We start from the raw sequence: 20,990 nt of genomic DNA on the forward strand, positions 1-20,990 counted from the left end.
TATTTTCTAAGAACAAATCTCAAAATGACATGTCTTCTTGGGGTTCTTATTGTATCTGCAGCAAAGCTCTCAGAACACAGTAGCTGCTTAGCAGTCCCCAGTTAAATGAAACTCATGGGACTTGGTTTTAGCTGAGCAAACCAGGTTTTTAAAAGTGTCATTCTTTACTAATTTCTTGAATAAAATCCTGTCAAACAGAATAGATGCAGAGACTGTGGAGGTGGCTCACTGGGATGCATGCCGCATGCAGGATGATTGGATTTAATCTCAGGTACTTCAAGGTCTCCTGAGCACACTGCGATGGAATCCACATGCATCATTGCCTACCTGCACTAACCTGGGTGCAGTTCCTCAGCATCAATGGGTGTGCCCCAAATAAAAATTTTTTTTAAATGAAAGAATTAAATATACTGATTTAGAGTTTCCTAATAAAAGTGCTCAACAATTTCACAGGAAAAAGGGAGTGTTTTATTTTTTTTCCAAAACTACATCCAATCTAATGGGGGGTTCAATCTCAGTTCTGAGACTTTTTGGCCTGAAGCCACCAGATTTCTAGCCTCCACTCCCTGAAAATTCTGTTCTATTTGTTGAATAGTTCAAATTCCACAGACATTTGTGTGATAGGCTGGAGTCACTTACTACTAGAAGATATCAGTGCAAGAACCAGAAAAAGTGGCTCAGGATCAATTGTTGCTTAAAAGTACAGCCGAATATCAATCATGCCAAGGCAAAAACAGTTATTATTATTATTTTTTATTCAGTAAATCTCCCCCCTACCCCAGCCCCCCCAGCTCCCCACCCCGCCTGTGTAGCTGATAAATTTCACTTTACTTTCACTTTACTTTGATTACATTCAATATTTCAACAAAAAACTCACTATTATTGCTTGGAGTTTCTTCCAGCAAAGTCAGACCTGCTGAAAAGGAAGCATTTGATAATTTGTTTTCCATTCCTGAGAATGAAGAAATATGAGCACACTGGGATCGAATCCATATCCCTCATTGCCTGGCTGCACTAACCTGGGTGCAGTTCCTCAGGATCAACGGGTGTGCCTCAAACCAAACATTTTTATATTTTTCTCTGCTACTTTATATTCCACATATGAGTGCGATCTTTCTATGTTTGTCTCTTTCTTTCTGACTCATTTCATTCAACATGATACTTTCCATGTTGATCCACTTATGTGCAAATTTCATGACTTGATCTTTTCTAACAGCTGCATAGTATTCCATTCTATAGATGTACCAAAGTTTCTTAACTAGTCATCTGTTTTTGGGCACTCTGCTTTTTTCCAGATTGTGGCTATTGTAAACAGTGCTGCAATGAACATAGAAATGCAGATGTCATTTCTACTATACCTTTTTGCCTCTCTGGGATATATTCCCAGGAGTGGTATTGCTGGGTCAAATGGAAGCTCAATTTCTAATTTTTTGAGAATCGTCCATATTACTTTCCAAAAGAGCTGAACCGGTCGGCATTCCCACCAGCAGTGAAGAAGAGTCCCTTTCTCCCCACATCCACACCAACACCGGTTGCTTTTGAAAAACAGTTATTTTTATAAGCACCTTATAGCAACTACGTGAATAAAACTTTTAAAAATGTGAGTGAATACAAGCAAGGTCCAGGTATGTGGGTTCCAGAACTAAGTCTCCAAACCACATGATGGCAGCAGAGCTGGGCAGTCCCTCCCCAGATCCCCCCACTCCCCTTCCTGATGTCATGCCCACAACCCGCCTCCAGGTGTCATCTTGGTGTACCAGCAGCCTGGGTCCAAAAAATCCCAATTGAGTCCTAAAATGGATTAGCTCCCTACAGAGATGTCTCTGGAACCCAACCATTTATAATCTTAGAATTTCAGAAGCATGTGGCCGTTTTTGTAGCCGCTCGGTCACTAATGATCTGCAAAATGAACAATGGAAAATAAATGATCTAGCGTCTGCCCCAAGAGGGACGGAGGAATTCCTCCATCCCTCTTAGAGAGCCTGGCAAGCTACCCAAGAGTATCTTGCTCGCACGGCAGAACCTGGCAAGCTACCAGTGGCGTATTTGACATGCCCAAAACAGTAACAAGTCTCACAATGGAGACGTTACTGGTGCCCGCTTGAGCAAACTGATGAACAATGGGATGACAGTGATACAGTGACAGCATCTGCCCCTGGCAGGCAGGCTTGAATGGTGGTGGGAAAATTCGAGCAAACTATAATGCCCAAATGTAGAGAGAGAGTAGTGGGGAAAGAAATTGTTTGCCATAGAGGCAAGGTGAGGACTGGGGTGGGGGAGGGGGGATAATGGGGACATGGAAAGTTTGCACTGGTGGAGGAATGGGTGTATGATCATTGTATGGCTGAATCTCAAACTTGAAAGCTTTGTAACTGTATCTCATGGTGGTTCAATTAAAAAAAGGTGAGTGAATAAATTATTTTCTGTGGCCTTGTTGGTGACTATTCTCAGAATGAATCCATGAGAGAAATTTTGTAAAAAGTTTACTGTAGAATAATGGTAGGTCTGCCCTTCCTCCCTGACTGCTGGTAGTCTGTGTTTGTTGAGTGCCTCCCAACCTGTCAATTACCTTTGTCTCCTGATCAGACTCTGACTTGTAAATATTGTCTTTCTCTTCACCTTTATGTCCTTTTCATAGTTAGCTATTTCAGAGCAATTTCTTTTTGTATAGATACAGGAAGACAGTTAAAAAGACAAGTGTGTGGCTTGGGAGTTGATTGACTCAAGATAGTATTACTTCCTGGATATCTGCTCTCTCGACTAAAGCCTCAGTTGCCATTACTTCCTAGATCCCCCAAAGCAGGGTCACGGCAAGGGACTGGATGGACCCAGGGCAAGCAGTAGCCACCCTGGCATTGAAATGGGCCAGGCCAACGTGCCATAATGCTTAACTGTAAGTTAAGAGCTTGGTCATGGACAAATTCCTCCATGATCCAAAAGTAGATATGGACCCTGCTGGGGTTAGGAATGATTGATCTGACCTGAGCACTACAGTCTGAGTCTGTGGTGAGATGTCCCGAGGAGAATCACCCTACAAGCCTAAAAGTGTCTATTACTGTGTCCATGGTAAATATAGGAAGGAGAATTAAAGATGTTAATCAAGTTGCAGGTCTAAGGAGAAGAGAAACACACCTTAAGGGCTGTTTTGCCCCTGTGGGATGCAGGTGGTCGAAGACCAGAAAAACATTTTGATTTGCATTTCCTGTGGGGAGGTGTGGTTGGGGGAAGAGTGGTGAGAGAAGAAAAAGAAGGTTGCTGCTGCAGGGATAGAGAGAGGCAGGAGAGATAGTGGAGATGGATGCAGCATGAGGAAAGACAGACGGTTACAGAGAGACAGAAGGGAACAGGAGACTGCAAGAGACACTGAGTTAGAGAGAAGGCTGAGAGCTGTGAGTAAGAGTCGCTGGGGAGATTGGAGAGGAATCACGGAGAGAGTTGTAGAGATAGTTAGAGAGAGGGCTGGAGAGAGCTGGGAGTGACTAGAGATTTAACAAATGGCAACTAATCAGCAACCAGCTTGGCCCTTGTTCTTCTGCTGTCCATCCAAGGCAACAGCCGTTGGGGGTGAGGAAGCAGTTTGAAAGCACCGAACACGGGTGGAGAACACGGGTGGCGAGAGAGAGCACCCTCCCCCCCCCAGTATGCGAACATCCTTTAATGTGTAATCCCTGAGCGAAGGAGTTCACACAGCTCTGCGAGAGGGGTTTTCACAGCCTGAGAGTGGGGAATTTTACAATTTACCATGAAGAGTTTAGTATTTGGTAATGGTTTGCAAATATTTATTTTCACAAATGAATATTAATGTTGGCTTCCTTCTCACTAGACTTCAAGTACTTAAGAGCTGGGACAGTGACCTTACTACCTTACTACCACTGTATTTCAACACTTTGCAAATGTCCAGCATTTTGATATTCAGTATATTTTGGATGAATGGATGAACCTGGAAGACAGACTTTGGCACAATGCTAAAGTGCTTTACTTTTCCCCAAGAAATATACTTATGAAAAGTCAAGAGGGATGCACATAAGAAAGCCTCATCAAGTTTCCAGAAGGGTTTCAGAAAATAGAGAAAACTGTAGGTTGAACCACAAGGAATTGCTGTTTTTTGAATACTTGAAAGGAAGAATAGGCATTTCATGTAATTCAACCTCACATAAACATTTTGAAGTTATCTTCTCTGATTTCTCAATCATCTAACATTATGAGAGAAATTCTCTCTTAAAAAAGTGTTTGGTAGGAATGTCATCTGGTTCAACCTCTATGGAAAGCAATATGGAGGTCTCTCAAAAAAGTAGGGACAGGGGCTGGAGTGAGATAGGGCATTCGCCTTGCACGCAGCTGACTCGGGTTCGATTCCCGGCATCCCATATGGTTCCCCCAGCACCGCCAGGAGTAATTACTGAGTGCATGAGCCAGGAGTAACCCCTATGCATTGCTGGTGTGACCCAAAAAACAAAACAAAACAAAAAGTAGGGACAAAAATTTCATATGACCCAGTGATAGCACTTCTGGGCATCTATCCACCAAATACAAAAATATTAATTCAAAAAATATATGCATACCTGCTTATGCATAATCCATTGCTTAGTAGATAGCCAAGAATCAAAAACCACCCTAATATCCCACTAGAGATGAATGGATCAAGAAGTTGTGGTATATGTCCGTAATAGAATACACTGATGCCTAAGACAGGACAGAGTCATGAAATTTTCTATAATGCACAAAACTAGAGGGTATTATGATAAATGAAGTCAGAAGGAGATAAATACAGAATGACCTCATATATTGGGCTTGCTTAAAGATACACAGAAAGATAGCAGCAGGGGACCAAAGACAATAAAACTGGAAAGGAGGTTCACAGAACTGTTTTTGCGGTTGGGGAGACAGCTTGAAAAAGAGGGACCTTTGGGACTTTGGGGGAAGGAAGTATGTTCTCTGGTGATGGGTGTTGCATTGGAATGATGTATGCACTAACAATCATTAATACTATTGTAAATCACAGTATCTCTATAAAGGTATTTGTAAAAAACGGTCTAGGACCTATGATCATAATTATAAGGAGGAGTGAGAGAAAATGAGACATATCTGAGGGAATGCAATAGGTAATGGTGTTGCCATACATTTGAGGGACAACTGAAGGGAAAATATGAAGAACGTTAATCTAGAAAGATGACACAAATCAGTGCAATTTTATTTAAAGAAAAGTGGAGTCGGGGCTAATCTTAGAATATACAGATTGAACATGTTGTCACAAGAACAATACCACAACCACAGAAAAAGTTCTTGCAGTTGAACCACACCCACATTCCGCCGTCACCACCATGTAAACTCATCTACCGGCCCTGCTCCAGAGACTCATAATTAAATCTCAAAAGAGATCGGCTAGCTGCAAAAAATTTCTCGGATACGCAGGACCCCAGCTGAGACCTTTGGGATGATCTGGGGAGGGGGGCAGGCTAAGTTCCTGCCGTGCCAAAGCCCTGGCAGCTGCATGCACACCCAATCAGCTGCTGCCACACCTACCAGGAGACTCCACCATCTCACAACTGAGCTCTACAGAGATGCAAACTGCCAAAATTTCAGGTAGACCAGGGTTGTTGGGTTTTGTTTTGTTTTGTTTTTTTTTGTTTTGTCTAAAAACTCCATGTCCCTATACTTCTGGAAGCCCTGGCAATCTCCCCCATGTTCCACCACTGTCCCCATGTAAGCTCACTGTCAGTTAAATATTCTAGATTTTCTGGAATGACACCCCCAAACTCTATAATACTAATATCTCAATAGGAGCACATTAGATTGACTAGATAGGATGGAAATTTAATATAGAGGCCAACTAAGCTCAACTAAAAAAATATTAACACAGAAGGTTTAACTAGCAACAACAGCTTAGTGAACCCTCAGGCAAGGACTTAATATCCCCATGGTAAGATACAACAATTTTCACAATTTTTCTTTTACTGAAGTATTTTTTTAATCATTCCATTAAGCATTTAACGGTAACAACACAAAATGAATTACTGTGAGCCTACTACATGGGCATAAGGGGTAGTTGGAAAGTGGAGACATATGAAGGGAAGGTCATAGTGGTAGTGGAGTTGGTGTTGAAATACCATTCAATATAACAAATGCATCTGAACAATTTGTAAACCCCACGGTTTAAACAAAGTGAGGGGAAAAGTTCTTAAAATTAATGCTTAAAATTAACTAAAATTAATGCTATTGGTTGGTCCCAGAGAGAGACAGTAGAGGGGTTAGGGTACTTGCCTTACACATGGTGTACCTCAGTTTAATCCCAGTGATTGCATATGGGTCCCCAAGCTCAGCCAGGTATGACCCAAAAAAAAAACAAATAAAAAGTTATCATACTAGCTATTTTAAAAGCTTTAGCTCACACTATGACTTATATGTTAGAGCTCCACCAGCCAATAGCTTACTTGGAAGCCATATATAGCAGTGGTCTGTCATGATTTTGGGTCTTCCATACCTATTAGGTCTCTACTATATGTCATAAGAGGTTGAGACCATGTTACTCCATATTGTGAGGACTACTTCATAAACACTTGTGTCATATAACATTTATAAAATCCTATAAAGAAGAATTTTATTGAATTTCCAACCGATGGGAATTCTAAGATATATAAAATAAGGATCAAGCAACTTCTCATGGTCATATGGATGCTAACAAAACATGATTTGAATACAGGTGGTTTGTTTTTACAAGATATAAACTTAAGTATTATATAACATTCCCTTTTAATGGAAATGAAGGACAATTCTTCCTTTTTCATTGATCCACTTTGACCTAGGCTGACGGCCTGTGATACACACATGACATATACTCATCAGAGCATACCTTCACGGTCTATTTGTATTCATGCAATTTCAACTCAATCGGCATTTATGGGAAAAGGATAGTGTTATAGATACTGCACTAGTTGGTTTTATAGTGGCTCTTATTCAGTCCTAACAGCTTGGTCAACTGATATTATCTCTATTTTAAGAATGAGAAAACTGAGAGGCAGAAGTTAAATGACCTGCCTAGCTTCATATAATTAGTAAAAAATAGTGCAGAGATCTAATCTCAGGCCTCATCATTTTAAGTCCTGTGCTTTCAGTAGGCTCATAAATGTCATTTACAAAAGTGTTGTGAGTTTTTAATATAATCCAAAAGATTAAGTAACCATCACCACCATTCCAGGACACTTTCATCATCCCCTCAAAGAAACTCCATATAACTGTCATTCCCTAGTCTTTCTTCCCTCAACCCCTGACAACCATAATTGTACTTTTAGTTAAAGCAAATTTTCCCATGTTGTATTTCATATAGGAGTTATGTGTTTTCTGTGTATGCTGTCTTTCACTTACTGCGATGTTATCAAGGTAAATTCATGTGGTATCAGTACTTTATTCCTTTCCATAAATGAATAATAAATATTATGTTGTGCAAATGTACTCTCTTATCTACTCATCAGTTAATGGACATCTGAATTATTTTCACATTTGGTTATTAATGTTATGAACATCTCTGTACAAGTTTTTATATGAACATGTTTTCATTTCTCTACAGCATATACATGAAAATGGAACTGATGAGTGGGAGCTGGAATGATAGTACAGAGGGTAGACACATACCTTTTACGCAACTGACCCGGGTTCAATTCCTGGCACCCCATATGGTCTCCTGAGCCTGCTAAGAGTGAGTCCTGAGTGCAGAGACAGGAGTAAGCTCTGAGCATCACCAGGTGATGCTCTCCAATACAAAAATAAAACAAAAGTGGAATTGGTGGGTTTTATGGTAAATTTAAATTTTTGAGGTGCTTCCAGAAGACATTTCCCCACCCCACCCCCCAAGAGAATATACCAAATTATCATCCTACTTGTGGTGAATAAAGGTTCCAGTTTCTCCATTTCCTCTCCAACACTTGCTATATCCCTACCCTTTATATTTGACTTTCCTAGTGGGGCTCAGAGGTCTAGAGGCAAACCTGTGATTCTTGGCTAATGTGATACTTCTCAGCCCTGCACTTTTTGGGATACCCCAGACACCCTGGGCTAGAGGCCTCCAGGGCTGCACCCAGCAGTGCCCAGGGGACCACATGGTACCAGAAACTGTGTCCAGGTTGGAAGCATCAAGCCACATACCCAACTGCTGTACTATCTATCTCCCAGTCCATGTTCTATTTACCCCTTTTTATTTGATTATAGTTAGTAGGGTTACAATAGTGTTCAAGTTTCTGGTATTGATGTACATACAGTTGCTGCACACCCACTCTACCTAAGTGCCTGTGACCCTCCTCCATCCCTATCTCAACTTCCCTCTAACCTTCTTTCCCGCTCAGCCATCCCCCCATTATTTATGGATTAACAGTTATGGTGCAGACTGTTCCCTTCCTCAGCACCACCGTGTGCTTGAGCCCCTGCATCTATGTTCCCCCAACCTCCTAGATCTGAATTCCAGTACTCAAGGTTTATTATTCACATTAGCCAAAATTGCTTATTGTCCATACCCTTGATTTGTTTCTCTTTATACCACAGGTGACTGAGATCATCTTCATTTGTCCTTCTGCCTCTGATTTATTTCACTAAGCATGGTGGCCTCCAGTTCCATCCAAGTTGTACAAACTGAAACATTTTCCATTTTCTAGTAACTATTGCAGTGTGTGTAAAGTTATAACTTACTATGGTTTTCATTTGCATTTCTCTAATGAGTAATGATGTTGCACATACATTAATTTCCATCTTAGCTATGAACATGCATTTAGGTAAAAGTCTACCAAAATTCTTTGTGCGTTCAATTTATTTGCTGTTAGGCAACACCTGCAGTATTTTGAGGGGCATACTAAAATGCAGATCGAATCCAGGGTACTTGCATGCAAAGTGTGCATCCCAGTCCTCTGAGATATTCTGATCCAAACATTATTTTATTTTAGGAAGTTGTTTATTATTGAGTTTCAAGATTTCCTTTTACAATCTAATCCTAGACAGATAATCTAATTATTAATCTAATCTTCAGACATATAATATACAACTATTTTATCTTATTCTGTGGCTTGCATCTTGAACTTCCAAGTTTTGATGTTCAGTTTTTGACTTTCTGTGCTTTTGGCAACATCTCTTAGAAGCTACATCCTAATTCAAAATTATGATATTTTCATGTAAATATCATTCTAAAACCTGGATTTCATCTTTTTCCAAGAGTGAGAGATATATAAGGACAAAGTGAACTGGGCCTCTTTTTGGCACTAGAAAATTTAGCTTGATTTTTATAGAGCTTAGGAATACTATATTAATGCAATTTATAAATTTTCTCCAAATTAATTTATAAAGAGGGGCCTATGGTATAATGGATAAAGCATTTGACTATGGACCAGAATAATTTATAAAAGTGTCTATTATAGGAAATTATTAAATTGTCGTTATTATTATCTGCATCATTAAAGAGCTTGAGCGATAGCACAGAGGTAGGGCGTTCGCCTTTCACGCAGCTGACCCGTGTTTGATTCCTCCGGCCCTCTCGGAGAGCCCAGCAAGCTACCGAGAGTATCGCGCCTGCACGGCAGAGCCTGGCAAGCTACCCGTGGTGTATTGGATATGCCAAAAACTAACAATTAGTCTCACAATGAGAGACGTTACTGGTGTCCGTTTAAACAAATCAACGAGCAATGGGATGACAGTGACAGTGACATCATTAAAATTATCTGACATTGACTTCAACTCAATTTCTGGACAAATAGGGAAAAAATTTCAGAATTCATAATTAATCAAAAAACATTCAAAGAAGAGGCATACGAGCATATGTGATCATTATAAATTGAGGTGCCCTTCTCACACACCTGCTAGGATTGGCAATCTGAAGGCAAAAGTGAAGTCCTCTAAAATTTCTGGACAAAAAAACAGCTGTATTTTGTAAATGTACTATATGTAAATGTAGATGTACACATCTATAAAATGTGGCATTTTATAGAAAAAATAACCCATATATAATTTTTTGCTTCTGTTTTTGATCAATGGATCTTGAATTTAGTTTTAATCATCTTTTGATAGAAACTGAAAAAGAGATTTCAGGATAAACACTTGTCTCTCACAGCCCAAGGTCACTTTCCCTAAAATCCAAGGCAGTCTCCAGGAAGAATTTCAGGACCATACAGATTTTATGAGCAGTGCTTCTTTCAACCATGGAGCACCAACTGCCCCAGAGTCACTGTAGATTCACAGGGCTATTTTGTTTGTCAGCAGTTTCACTTTCAAATGTAGTTAAATTGACAACTGGGCAATAATGTGGGTTCCCAAATGTCTATTTGTTTTCAGGCACTGGATCCATGAACTCTTTATGATCTGGTGAACCAATCTAGGTCACTTAGGTCATTTTGGTTGCTCTCTATTCTGGAGCATTCTTCAAAGATAAGCCACATTTTTTGTTTTGTTTTTGTACCACAGAGCTTACTCCTGGATCTGTGCTCCTGGTAAGGTTCAGGGGACCCTATGAAGTGCTGGGCAGAGAGTCTCTTGCCCGCACGCCTGGCTGTCTTCCCCGGGGCCCCTCGGAGGGGATGGGCTCCTGCTTCCCTCCCCGCCCCGAGCAGAGCTCCCGGCGGCTGAAGACCACCAGAACCTAGCTACAGCCATGCTGGAGGCCCCTCTCCATACGTTCAAACAGGCCTCATGCATGAAGGTACCAGCAGAGGAACCCAGGAGTGTGTAATCCCATCAACGGCCAACATTCAGAGAGACTTAAAAGCAAGCTCTCAGAAGCTTTAGCCTTTATATCTTTAGCCTACTTCTCCCTCTGGGAGAAACTGGCAATCTTCTGAGAGTTTCCTGCCCACATGGGACAGCCTTGCAAGCTTCCCATGGTGTATTCATATGCAAAATCCAGTAACAAACTGGATCTCATTCCCCTGACCCTGAAGAGCCCCCAGTGCAACATCGTTAGGAGGGCCGAGTCGAGATGGACTTCTAAGATCTCAGGGAAAGGACGAAATTTCTTGAACCCGCCCAAGAAATAGGTGATTAACTGGATTTCGTAATGAAGTGCTGGGAATCAAACCAGTGTTGGCTGCTTGCAAGGCAAGTACCTTACCTGCTGTACTCTCTCCAAATCCAAGCCATAAAATTTTCTTTTAACATTCTTTGTGTGATTGAAGTAAATGTAATGGCATCAATGATCATCATAAAATCATAAATAATGTTTAAAACATATGTACTCCCTATAGTAGAAATGATATATGCACTTGTATTTTTATTGCAGCACTATTTACAAAAGCTAGAATCTGGAAAAAACCTGAGTGTCTGAGAACAGACAACTGTTTAAAGAAACTTTGGTATACTATACTACGTAGCTATTAGAAAAAAATGAAGTCATGAAATTTTCATAAGTGGATCAACATGGAGAGTATCATGCTAAGTGAAATGAGTCAGAAAGTGAGGGATGGACATAAAAGGACTGCACTCATTTGTGAAATATAAAGTAACACAATAGGAGACTAACACCTAAGGACAGTTAGAATAAGGGTCAGGAGTACTGCCCCATGGCTTGATAGCTGATCTCATATGTTGGGGGAAAAGGTAGCTGGGATGAAGAGAGAAGCACTAAACAAATGATGGTTCGAGGGATCCCCTGGCATAGTAAATGCATGTTGAAAGCAGACTATGGACCAAACATGCTGCTTCTTGTTACCTGTACTGCAAACCATAATACCCAAAAGGACAGAGAGAGTAAGAGGGATTGTTCCTGCCACAGAGGCAGGAGGTGGGAAGGGGTGGGGGCGGAGGAAGGAATACTGGGAACATTGTGGGTGGAGACTGGTGGAGGGATGGTTACTTGAATATTGTTTGACTGAAACGCAATCATGAAAGTTTGTGAGTCTGTAAATGTTTCACCAAACATGATAATCTTTCAGTATCTGCATTGCAAACCATAATGCCCCAAAGTAGAGAGAGAGGATGGGGAATATTATCTTCTATGGAGGCAGTGGGAGGGTGGGAAAGGTGGGAGTATACTGGGGATATTGGTGGTGGGGAATGTGCACTGGTGGAGGGATGGGTGTTTGAACATTGTGTGGTTTGAACTCAGACATGAAAGCTTGTAACTATATCTCACGGTGAATCAATAAATTAAAAAATAATAAAATAATAAAAAATATACAAAAACAGCAAAACAAAAAACAGGCACTCCCTCTTAGAAAAAAATTCACAGAAAAAATTTAAATGATTATCAAACATAGAAAAAGCTTATTTTTAATTTTACTAACAATGTAGCACTGTAGCACTGTCATCCAGTTTTTCACAGATTTGCTCGAGCGGGCACCAGTAATATTTCTGGTTACTGTTGTTGTTACTGTTTTGGGGATATCGAATACACCACGGGTAGCTTGCCAGGCTCTGCCTTGCGGGCGGGATACTCTTGGTAACTTGCCGAGCTCTCCGAGAAAGGGACGGAGGAATCGAAGCTGGGTTGGCCGCATGCAAGTCAAATGCCCTACCCGCTATGCTATCGCTCCAGTCCAGGTTGCTATATTAATAATTATTAATAAATAAAATCAACTATACTAATAATTATTAATAAATAAAATCAACCATACTAATTGACAATATTGATTATATTATTATCCTGTATTAAGTAGTTAGGTTAAGGCTTTTGTTTACATGATGTTTTCAGTATTTATTGTGTACTGGGGCCCCTGGTACTGGGGCTCTGGTACACAATAGATACTAGCTAGGCAGTAGCTAGGCCGTCACACCCAGAAACTGCCCCTAGCACCATGTAATCCCACCAATGGCCAACATCCAGAGACTATAAAACCAAGCTCCCGGAAGAGAGCGACACAGAGTCTCTTGCCCCTGAGCCTGACTGTCTTCACCAGGGCCCCTCAAAGGGGGTGGGTTGAGTTTCCCTTCTCGCCCCAAGAAGAGTTCCCACAGCCGAAGACCTCCGGAACACAGCCATGCTCAAGGCCCCTCTCTACACGTTTGGACGAGCCTCATGCATGAAGGAACTGGCAGAGAAACCCAGGTGTGTGGGATCCGGGGCTGAGATCTCCAAGCCTGCTGGGATAGGGACTTGGCCTCTTCTGCCCATATCCCCCATTTTCCAGTAGCTAGGTGGTCACACCCAGAAACTGCCCCTGGTGCCATGTAATCCCACCAACGGCCAACACCTGTATTTTTTTTAACTATGCATGTCAATATTTTTATTTGTTTGTCCCATGTATTTTCCTTCTGTATACATGTTTATAAAATGGACACTTGAGATAGTGCTATATATATATATATATATATATATATACATATATACTTTTTAATTTCAACAACATTAGCTTACATGACTGTTTTTGAGGTACAGTTTGATGTGTCTTCAAAGTATGTTTTATCACAGCCACTACCAAAATACCCTCTGTCACAGTCCACTGGGCCCTTCTCCCTCTAATTACTGCAACTCTGATTCCATGGATTTGTCTCATTTAGGTTGGTCTGTTCCCTTGCTTTGTTTCTTTATATCCCACATATGAGTGAGATCATCCAGTATTTGTCTTCCTCCTTCTGACTTATTTCACTTAGTATGGCCCCCAGAGACTATAAAACTAAGCTCCCGGAAGTGTGTGGCCACTTTGCGGCCACATGACATTTTATAGCCTAGTTCTCCCTCCTCGTGAACCTGGCAAGCTACTAAGAATTTCCTGCCTGCATGGGAGAGCCTGGCAAATTCCCCATGGCGTATTCATATGCCAAAACCAGTAACTCATTCCCCTGACCCTGGAAGAGCCTCCAATGCGGCACCATTGGGAAGGACAAGAGAGGCTTCTAAAATCTCAAGGCTAGGATGAATGGAGACATTACTGAGATCACGTGAGAAAATCAACGATCAATGGAATGATGATGATGATGATGATGATGATGATGATGATGATGATGATGATGATTATCCTACCAAATAAAGGTGGAGCAGAGGCACAGTGAACACTGTAGAGAGTGAACTAGGAACTCAGGAATTCCTATGGGGAGAGAACTCAGAGAATGAGTGCTCTTGCACTGGTGTCTGAATTGTACTTAAATCCTACATAGTACCACGAACTTAAAAGAAGAAAAATTGTATATAGAAAGAGTAAGAATTCATATTAAAAATGGCTTTCCCTAAGTGTTGATGAAAAAAAAGGTTTATACACACCAACTAGGCCTTTTGGGGTATCTCGAATGTATGTTTTTCCTTCATAATGCTTCTGATCCCACAAAGAATCAAATTAAAAGCAGCTTCCTTTCAGTTATATCTCCAATGTAACAATGTAATATATGTATATTGTATAATAACAATATATAGTGTATACTAACAATGTATACTAACAATGTAATACACTTAAAATTAAAATATTGAGATATTAAGTGCTGGAAAAGGTCAGAAGAGATTGCTATTTACATACTGTTGAAAGAAGTGGTTAGGTATATCTTTCGGCAATTGTTAAAATGTCAAATGTGCATTCCCTTGAGACAAATACTCCACTTCTAGAAAATTAGTGAAAAAAATGTTTAAATAGGGAAAGTTTTGTGTATAGAAGTGTTTATTGCAGTATCATTGGTAGCATTGCAGTATTAGAAATAGTCTCTGCTTCCAATTAGAGTATATTGATTAAATTAAAAAAGTAAAATATATAGTATGACTCTTTCCTTTAAAAAATCATGTATGTGTATACACAATAGCCATGAAAATTAGTCAACAGTGATTGCCTTTGGGACACAGGAAAGTAGTAAAGGAGAATAGGGTAAAAAATAACTTTGACTATTTGCTTGTTTGGGGGTTCTCAGGAGCTACTTCTGGCTCTCTGCACCTAGAGCACTCCTAGCGAGGAACCATGTGGTGCCAAGGATTAAAAGCATGTCTTCTGCATGCAAAGCGTGAGTTCCAGCCCTTTGTCTGGTGGGGAAGAGGTTGGGCCACACCAGGCAGTGCTCAGGGTTTTCTCTTGGATGTGCTCAGGGACCATTCCTGGCAGTTCTGGGAACCACATGTAATACTGGGTTTGAATCTGGGTTGGTCACGTGCAAGGCAAGTGCTTTAATCCGTATACTCTCTATCTAGCTCAACAGAAAATTCTTTACTTGCTCTGAAACAGTAAGATCAAACAGTCTAAATTTAGTAAAGACACTACTAGGAGGCAGACACTCTGCAGGCGAGAAAAACCTTTTATTTTAAACCATAGTCAGCAGGTGACCACAACTATCCATGTTTCATTAAAATCACATAAAACCCATGTACAAAAACACCAAGGAATTATTGCTCTAGAAAAACAGTGGAAAATTCATGTATGCACAATAAAAACACCACAGTATACACAGGACTAAATTTTTAAAGCAAGTGCATGGAATGCTGAGTCAATTTTACACACAGCTTCCAATATTAAATTGGTACTTATTTCACTTAAACATGATGAAAACTCCAAAATGCATGGCTATCAGAAGGTAAAATGTCCATCCTTATATATTTTTGAATGCTAACCAGCAGAGTCCTAAAAAAATTAGCATTTACAAAATACTTGGTAAAAATAGCTTTTAAAAGTTGTCCCAAGAGGTACATAAAATCAACCCCATTATTTCATGGCAATTCATTCTCCCTTGTTATCTATGTACTCAGTTTTCTGTGCCTGTAAAATGAAAAGGGAGGGGGAAGGGGAGAGACAGTTACTATTAACACTTCATTTTAGGCCAAAGAAAAGTCCATCCCACCAACACAGACATTTTTGAACATCTGCTTTTAGCATCTCTTCTACAAAATGTATTTTGACTTTGGGTGTCAAGCAGACAAGGCTGTAATATGGTAGGCACTTAGCTGCATTTACTGCTTTTTGTTTCACAAACCTCCACAGAAGCTTTACCTGATAGTTCCCACTGTTTAAAGTAAAAGCACCACACAACTATATCTGATTCTAGTCACTGCACACATGCAGAATTTTCTACTGTACCCTTAACGCTCACTGTTTCAATCTGTCCCTTTCCTGACAGAGTGCTGGGTGTGGTACTTCTGGAGGCAGAGACATTAACAGTTGAGCGAGAGAGGTGGATCTGCAATAACATTACAGGCAAAAAAAAAAAGACAATATGAATGTGCTATCACCGGCTGAAAGATTCAGGAATTTCTTTAGAGACACTGACTCGATCAGTGGGAGGCATTTATGGAAAGTACCTCTTCAGCTTTAGTTTCACCATTTTCAGATGGTGCAGTACCTTCCTTTCCAGCTTCCTGCTTCTCCTCCTTCTTCCCTTTAGCACCTTTCTTAACCTTTGTTCCAGGTTCTTTCTAAGAGAGGAGCAAAGCACAGGGAAAGAGCAGTTAGACTGGGGCGCTGTTAGCTACTGTCAGCCAGTCTCTGCACCAACATACAGGCGAAGTCCAACATGACCACATGGCTTTCAGGGGAAAACGGGACTCAATTTTTTGGTTTTAGCACAGTGGATAGGGCGTTTGCCTTGCACACAGCCGACCCGGGTTCGATTCCTCTGTCCCTCTCGGAGAGCCCGGCAAGCTACCGAGAGTATCTGCCTACAGTGCAGAGCTTGGCAAGCTACCCGTGGCGAATTCAATAAGCCAAAAACAGTAACAACAAGTCTCACCATGGAGACGTTACTGGTGTCCGCTCGAGCAAAGCAGTGAACAACGGGACGACAGTGATACAGTGGTACAGTGATACAGTGGAATCTCCATAATTGGCTGCTTAAAGAGCACACGGGACTTTCCCTCCTGGGAATCAAGATAGATCCCTCATGTTTGTTTTCTGTCACACTGAAATGAGATGTGGTTTGACCATAGGGAGGGATGCAACGGCAGGACTTAAAAGATGAAGCAGAAGTCAGGGAAGAATCCAGAAAGCAAAATACTTTGTGTAGAAACACAGGACTTGAGTGACTGCAAAACTAGGAACTATTGGAAAAATGACAGCCCCTAGTCTGACACCAAGCCACAGAAACGAGTTCTGCTTCAGAATCACACCCCAAGACACAGAGTTTCAAACAATGCACAAGAACAGATGGTGTGCTGTGTGTGGGCTGTGAAAAAACCCTTTGGGATAAGTTTCTCGATAATTCTGTACTTCAGTTTTCTCATCTGCAGAACAGGTATTTGCCTTCCTCTGTCCAGTTGATGTGAGGGTTAGGAGTAAAGCAATCAGAAGAGCATCTGGCATGGTAGAAGAAAGGGCCATTAAAAGTTTGCTAGCATTAATGGTCTGCTACCAGTTGGCGTTATGTGACTATTAACTCATCGTCCTGGCCTCTGAGACCAGCTCTGAGTTGCCAAGGCCCTTCTGCCTGCAATGCTGACAGCGCCCAGCCTCCCAGCACGCTAAGAAGTAGTTACGAACCCCCCGCCCCCCAGGGCATGAGGCTACTCTGAGCAACATACTGTCTCTTCCCCTGACCACACAGAAAACACACTCAGGGTTAAGCATCAAATTGAGCTTTAAGCTGTGACAGAATGGTAACAATTTTCAGGTCAGTGCATTCTGCCTACATCATGACATGCTCTTTCCTTGGCTTCCTTTTGGATATGGAGTCGACATTATGCATTTTAAAAATAAACAAGGAGAAGGCAAGGTTTTGGGAGGAAGCATTTCTTACCTTAGCAGATGTTTTTCTTGGTTTAGGTTCCGATTTTGGCGGAGCAGGTTTCTGAAAACATTAAGTTACGCAAATATTGAAAAAGATACTCCTCAGAACTCCAAGGGACATAAAAAGACAGCAAGAGGTAACAGTCCGTTTTGACTATGATTTTGTTCACTTAAAATATATTTTCAGGGCCAGGTAAGATCCTAAAGATCTCTGTATTTCAGGACTGTTTTCATCTTGGGTTCTCAAGTGAACAGCAGGTGAAAGTTAAAAGACTCTGCATTGTTCACTGGTCCAGAATTGCTCTCCGGGAACAGGCTTAAGCTTCAATCTTGATGTCTCTCTGTAGTTCCTTTGATCCCAGTACAGCACGGAGAGGAATGACTCAGTCCTGTGGCCAAATGACTGATGAATTCAGTCATATGGGCCTTCTCAACAGTCAAGACATGGCAGCAGCATCGCAGGTAGAGCTTGCCAGGTAATGAGCCCTGCTGCCCGTTCAGACTTTCAGTATCATTTCCAAATCCTTTCACCTCTGACGTAGAGTTTAAGTTCTGTGGCTAAGCTTCATTTCTATTTCCGCCCTCTCCAATGCCAGTTCAAGGTGACAAGAATGTCCCTCCACCCAGACACCGGGCTCATTTGCCTCTCGAGTTTTCTTTTGAATAAGAACTCAACTATAATGTGAATGGTACATTGGTGACTCCCATAATTATTCTCTTCCTTAAAAATTTTTTGTTATAAATAACTGTGAGATAAACAATTACAAAGTTGTCCATGATTGGATTTCAGTCATACAATGTTTCAACACCCCTCTCTTGACCAGTACATTTCCCACCAGCAATGGCAATGTCCCCAATTTCCCTTCTTCCACTCCCTCCCTCCTCCCCCCTTCCTCCCCCAGCCTGCCTCTAAGGCAGATGTTTTCCTTTCTCTCTCCCTCTCCCTCATACAGGCAGTGTAAGGCTATCACGCATATCCCTTTACCTACTTTCAGCACTCAATTCTTGGCAGAGTGATCATTTCCAACTGCCATTGTCATAGTGCTCCCTTCTCTATCCTAACTACCTTGCCCCTGTCTCCCCACTTGTGACAAGCTTCCAACTGTGAGGCAGTCCTCCTTGTGTAATAGTCTCATATTGTGTGTTTTAAATATTCGCACAGGTCTTAGCCAAAGGGCGCACTGGGCAACGTTTTCTTTCTCACCTCTAGGGCTCTTCTCCCCAGCCTGTGAGCAGAGCCAGTCTGGAGCCCTGGCTGGTAGCACAGACAACCAAGGCTCGGATTCTCTGTGGCTATTTTAGGATAAATAGTCCATTTAGTTAGGAAAGGATGGGTATATCTTTTCTGGAATTAGGGGGGGATGGCGTTTGAATAGAAGACACTAGCCAGGGTCTCCTCCTGTGGAGAAAAATACATGTTCCTTCCTGATGTTTCATAATGTGAAATTGCAGAGCTCAATTCTGGAAGATTGGTTACTTAGAAGTGACCTTCAGATAAAGAAAGAAGATTGAGTTTGAAAACCAACAAATGTCTTTATTAATCTTACCACTCTAAATCTGCTTTCCTGATCAAGTTTACAAGGCTCCAAATCTTCAGAATTTGAAATTTTTTTATTTGGGGCTTTGATATATAATATTCACTTCACTCAGTTTCTCATTTGCATAAAGTCATTTCCCTTAGGGTGTTTTCTGAAAGACAGACCTGTCCCCATGTTCTGCATTCAAGCTGTTCTGAAAGATGTAAAATGATGAGCTGTCAGAGTCTGTAGCTCCACTGGCTTTTAAGTGTGTCAGAGTCAACCCCGAAGGCAATGACCTCAGGGGGGGATGCTATAGTGCTGGATTCAGGGGCTCAGGGGGGAAAAAAACACCTTGTTAAAGCTGGGTTGTATTTGCCTTGCAAGGGCCACTCCCTTAACAGTCCCCTTCTTTCCCCACCCAGTGCAATGGTTTTCAGATCATCTGCAATTAAACCCATACTGGAGCGATAGCACAGCGGATAGGACATTTGCCTTGGATGCAGCCGACCCGGGTTCGATTCCTCCTCGATTCCTCCGTCCCTCTCGGAGAGCCTGGCAAGCTACCAAGAGTATCCTTCCTGCATGGCAGAACCTGGCAAGCTACCGGTGGCGTATTCGATATGCCAAAAACAGTAACAACAAGCCTCACAATGGAGACGTTACTGGTGCCTGCTCAAGCAAATCGATGAACAACGAAAGACAGTGCTACAGTGCTGCAGTTAAACCTAAAAAACTTCAAAAACATTACTTTTGAACCATAGAGACTGTTACTGCTGAACAGGCTGCCACGCCCCTGTTCGAAGGTTGGGCAGAGTCTGGATTACCCAAGAACCCACAATTGCACCTTCCAGTTCTTAATCTCCCCAAACCTCCTTAGTTTGGAACTCACATACACTGACTGGGCCAATTCAACCCTGAATATGCATTGCTCCTCAGCCTTTGGGCTACGATCAAGTGCAACCTTGGATATACTCTGAACTTGCAGGGTTTCTAACACTCATTTTGGTTCCCCCATGCCTTGGTAGGTGTTGGCTGAGAAAGAAGTACAGACCAAATCTTCTGCCAGAGAGCCAGGGTGGCCTCTTGTGGCAGAATGAGAACTGGTACTGGGGCCAGGCAGAAGGGACAAGCAATGAGTGGCAAGAAGAGCAAGAATATCCTTATTGCTGAGACCCTTACAGGGGCCTGGATCCTCCAGGGAGACCGCAAGAGGCAAAGCAGTGTTATCACTTTTTCAACGACCCCATGGTACAGTGTCAGACAACTTGCACAACACTGATTACAGCATGACTTGTGAAGAAAGATGGGAACTCTTATCTACTTGAGCACATAATGTATACAATCAAAGGCTAGGGCTTTGCTTTACATACTCTTGTTTCAGAGAGCTGGCAGTATCAAACAAGCTCCTGATATTTCTATTCTTGGTAATGGGGATGGTCTCTGTTATTCACTGACATATCTGATCAAGTAAAGAATCTGCTTTGAAACTCTGGTCAAATTTGCTAGAAATTGTGGTTCAAGTAGTTTCCAAAAATGGGCAGAAAAAACTCAAGGGAAACATCACTTTAATTTTCCTTTTGCTGTTTTACTCTGGACAGAGGGAGCAGGTAGCAGTAAGTACTAACACCAAAGGGAGTTCTCAAGTACTCACCGCTGACAATCTGGCAGACCGTCTGGTGGGCTACAAAGAAAGCAGAAAAATAATTTTTTGTCACTCTGTAATAAAGTTGATTCTGGACAATGTATTCTTAACAGTCTTACTTTAATGGGAAGACATATGTATGCCTCCCAGTATTCTCTTCAGATTCCACATGCTCTGAACACTGTAATACTGGACAGTTCTTAAAGAAAAAAGTTTAAACTCTTCAAAAAGAGTTTCTAA

At 41.5% G+C, this 20,990-nt stretch overlaps 1 protein-coding gene across 2 annotated transcripts in view; it reads right to left on the reverse strand.

Moving 5' to 3' along the window:
- Positions 1-15,153: 15,153 nt before the first annotated feature.
- The window catches only part of HMGN3 (high mobility group nucleosomal binding domain 3), a 34,429-nt gene continuing 28,592 nt past the window's right edge, over positions 15,154-20,990 (reverse strand). The window contains exons 3-6 of one of the 2 annotated variants that reach the window (XM_055135364.1): positions 20,760-20,789; positions 17,599-17,649; positions 16,169-16,282; positions 15,154-15,629 (exon numbers count right to left, since the gene is read on the reverse strand). In XM_055135364.1, the coding sequence (XP_054991339.1) occupies positions 15,591-15,629; positions 16,169-16,282; positions 17,599-17,649; positions 20,760-20,789 (234 nt within the window). In that variant the 3' untranslated portion in view covers positions 15,154-15,590. Of the gene's footprint in view, positions 16,048-16,168; positions 16,283-17,598; positions 17,650-20,759; positions 20,790-20,990 lie in introns of both variants that reach the window. The other variant, XM_055135363.1, reaches the window with a different exon arrangement.

This window comes from Sorex araneus, chromosome 4 (assembly GCF_027595985.1).
Source record: "Sorex araneus isolate mSorAra2 chromosome 4, mSorAra2.pri, whole genome shotgun sequence".
In the NCBI taxonomy this organism is placed as follows: domain Eukaryota; kingdom Metazoa; phylum Chordata; class Mammalia; order Eulipotyphla; family Soricidae; genus Sorex; species Sorex araneus.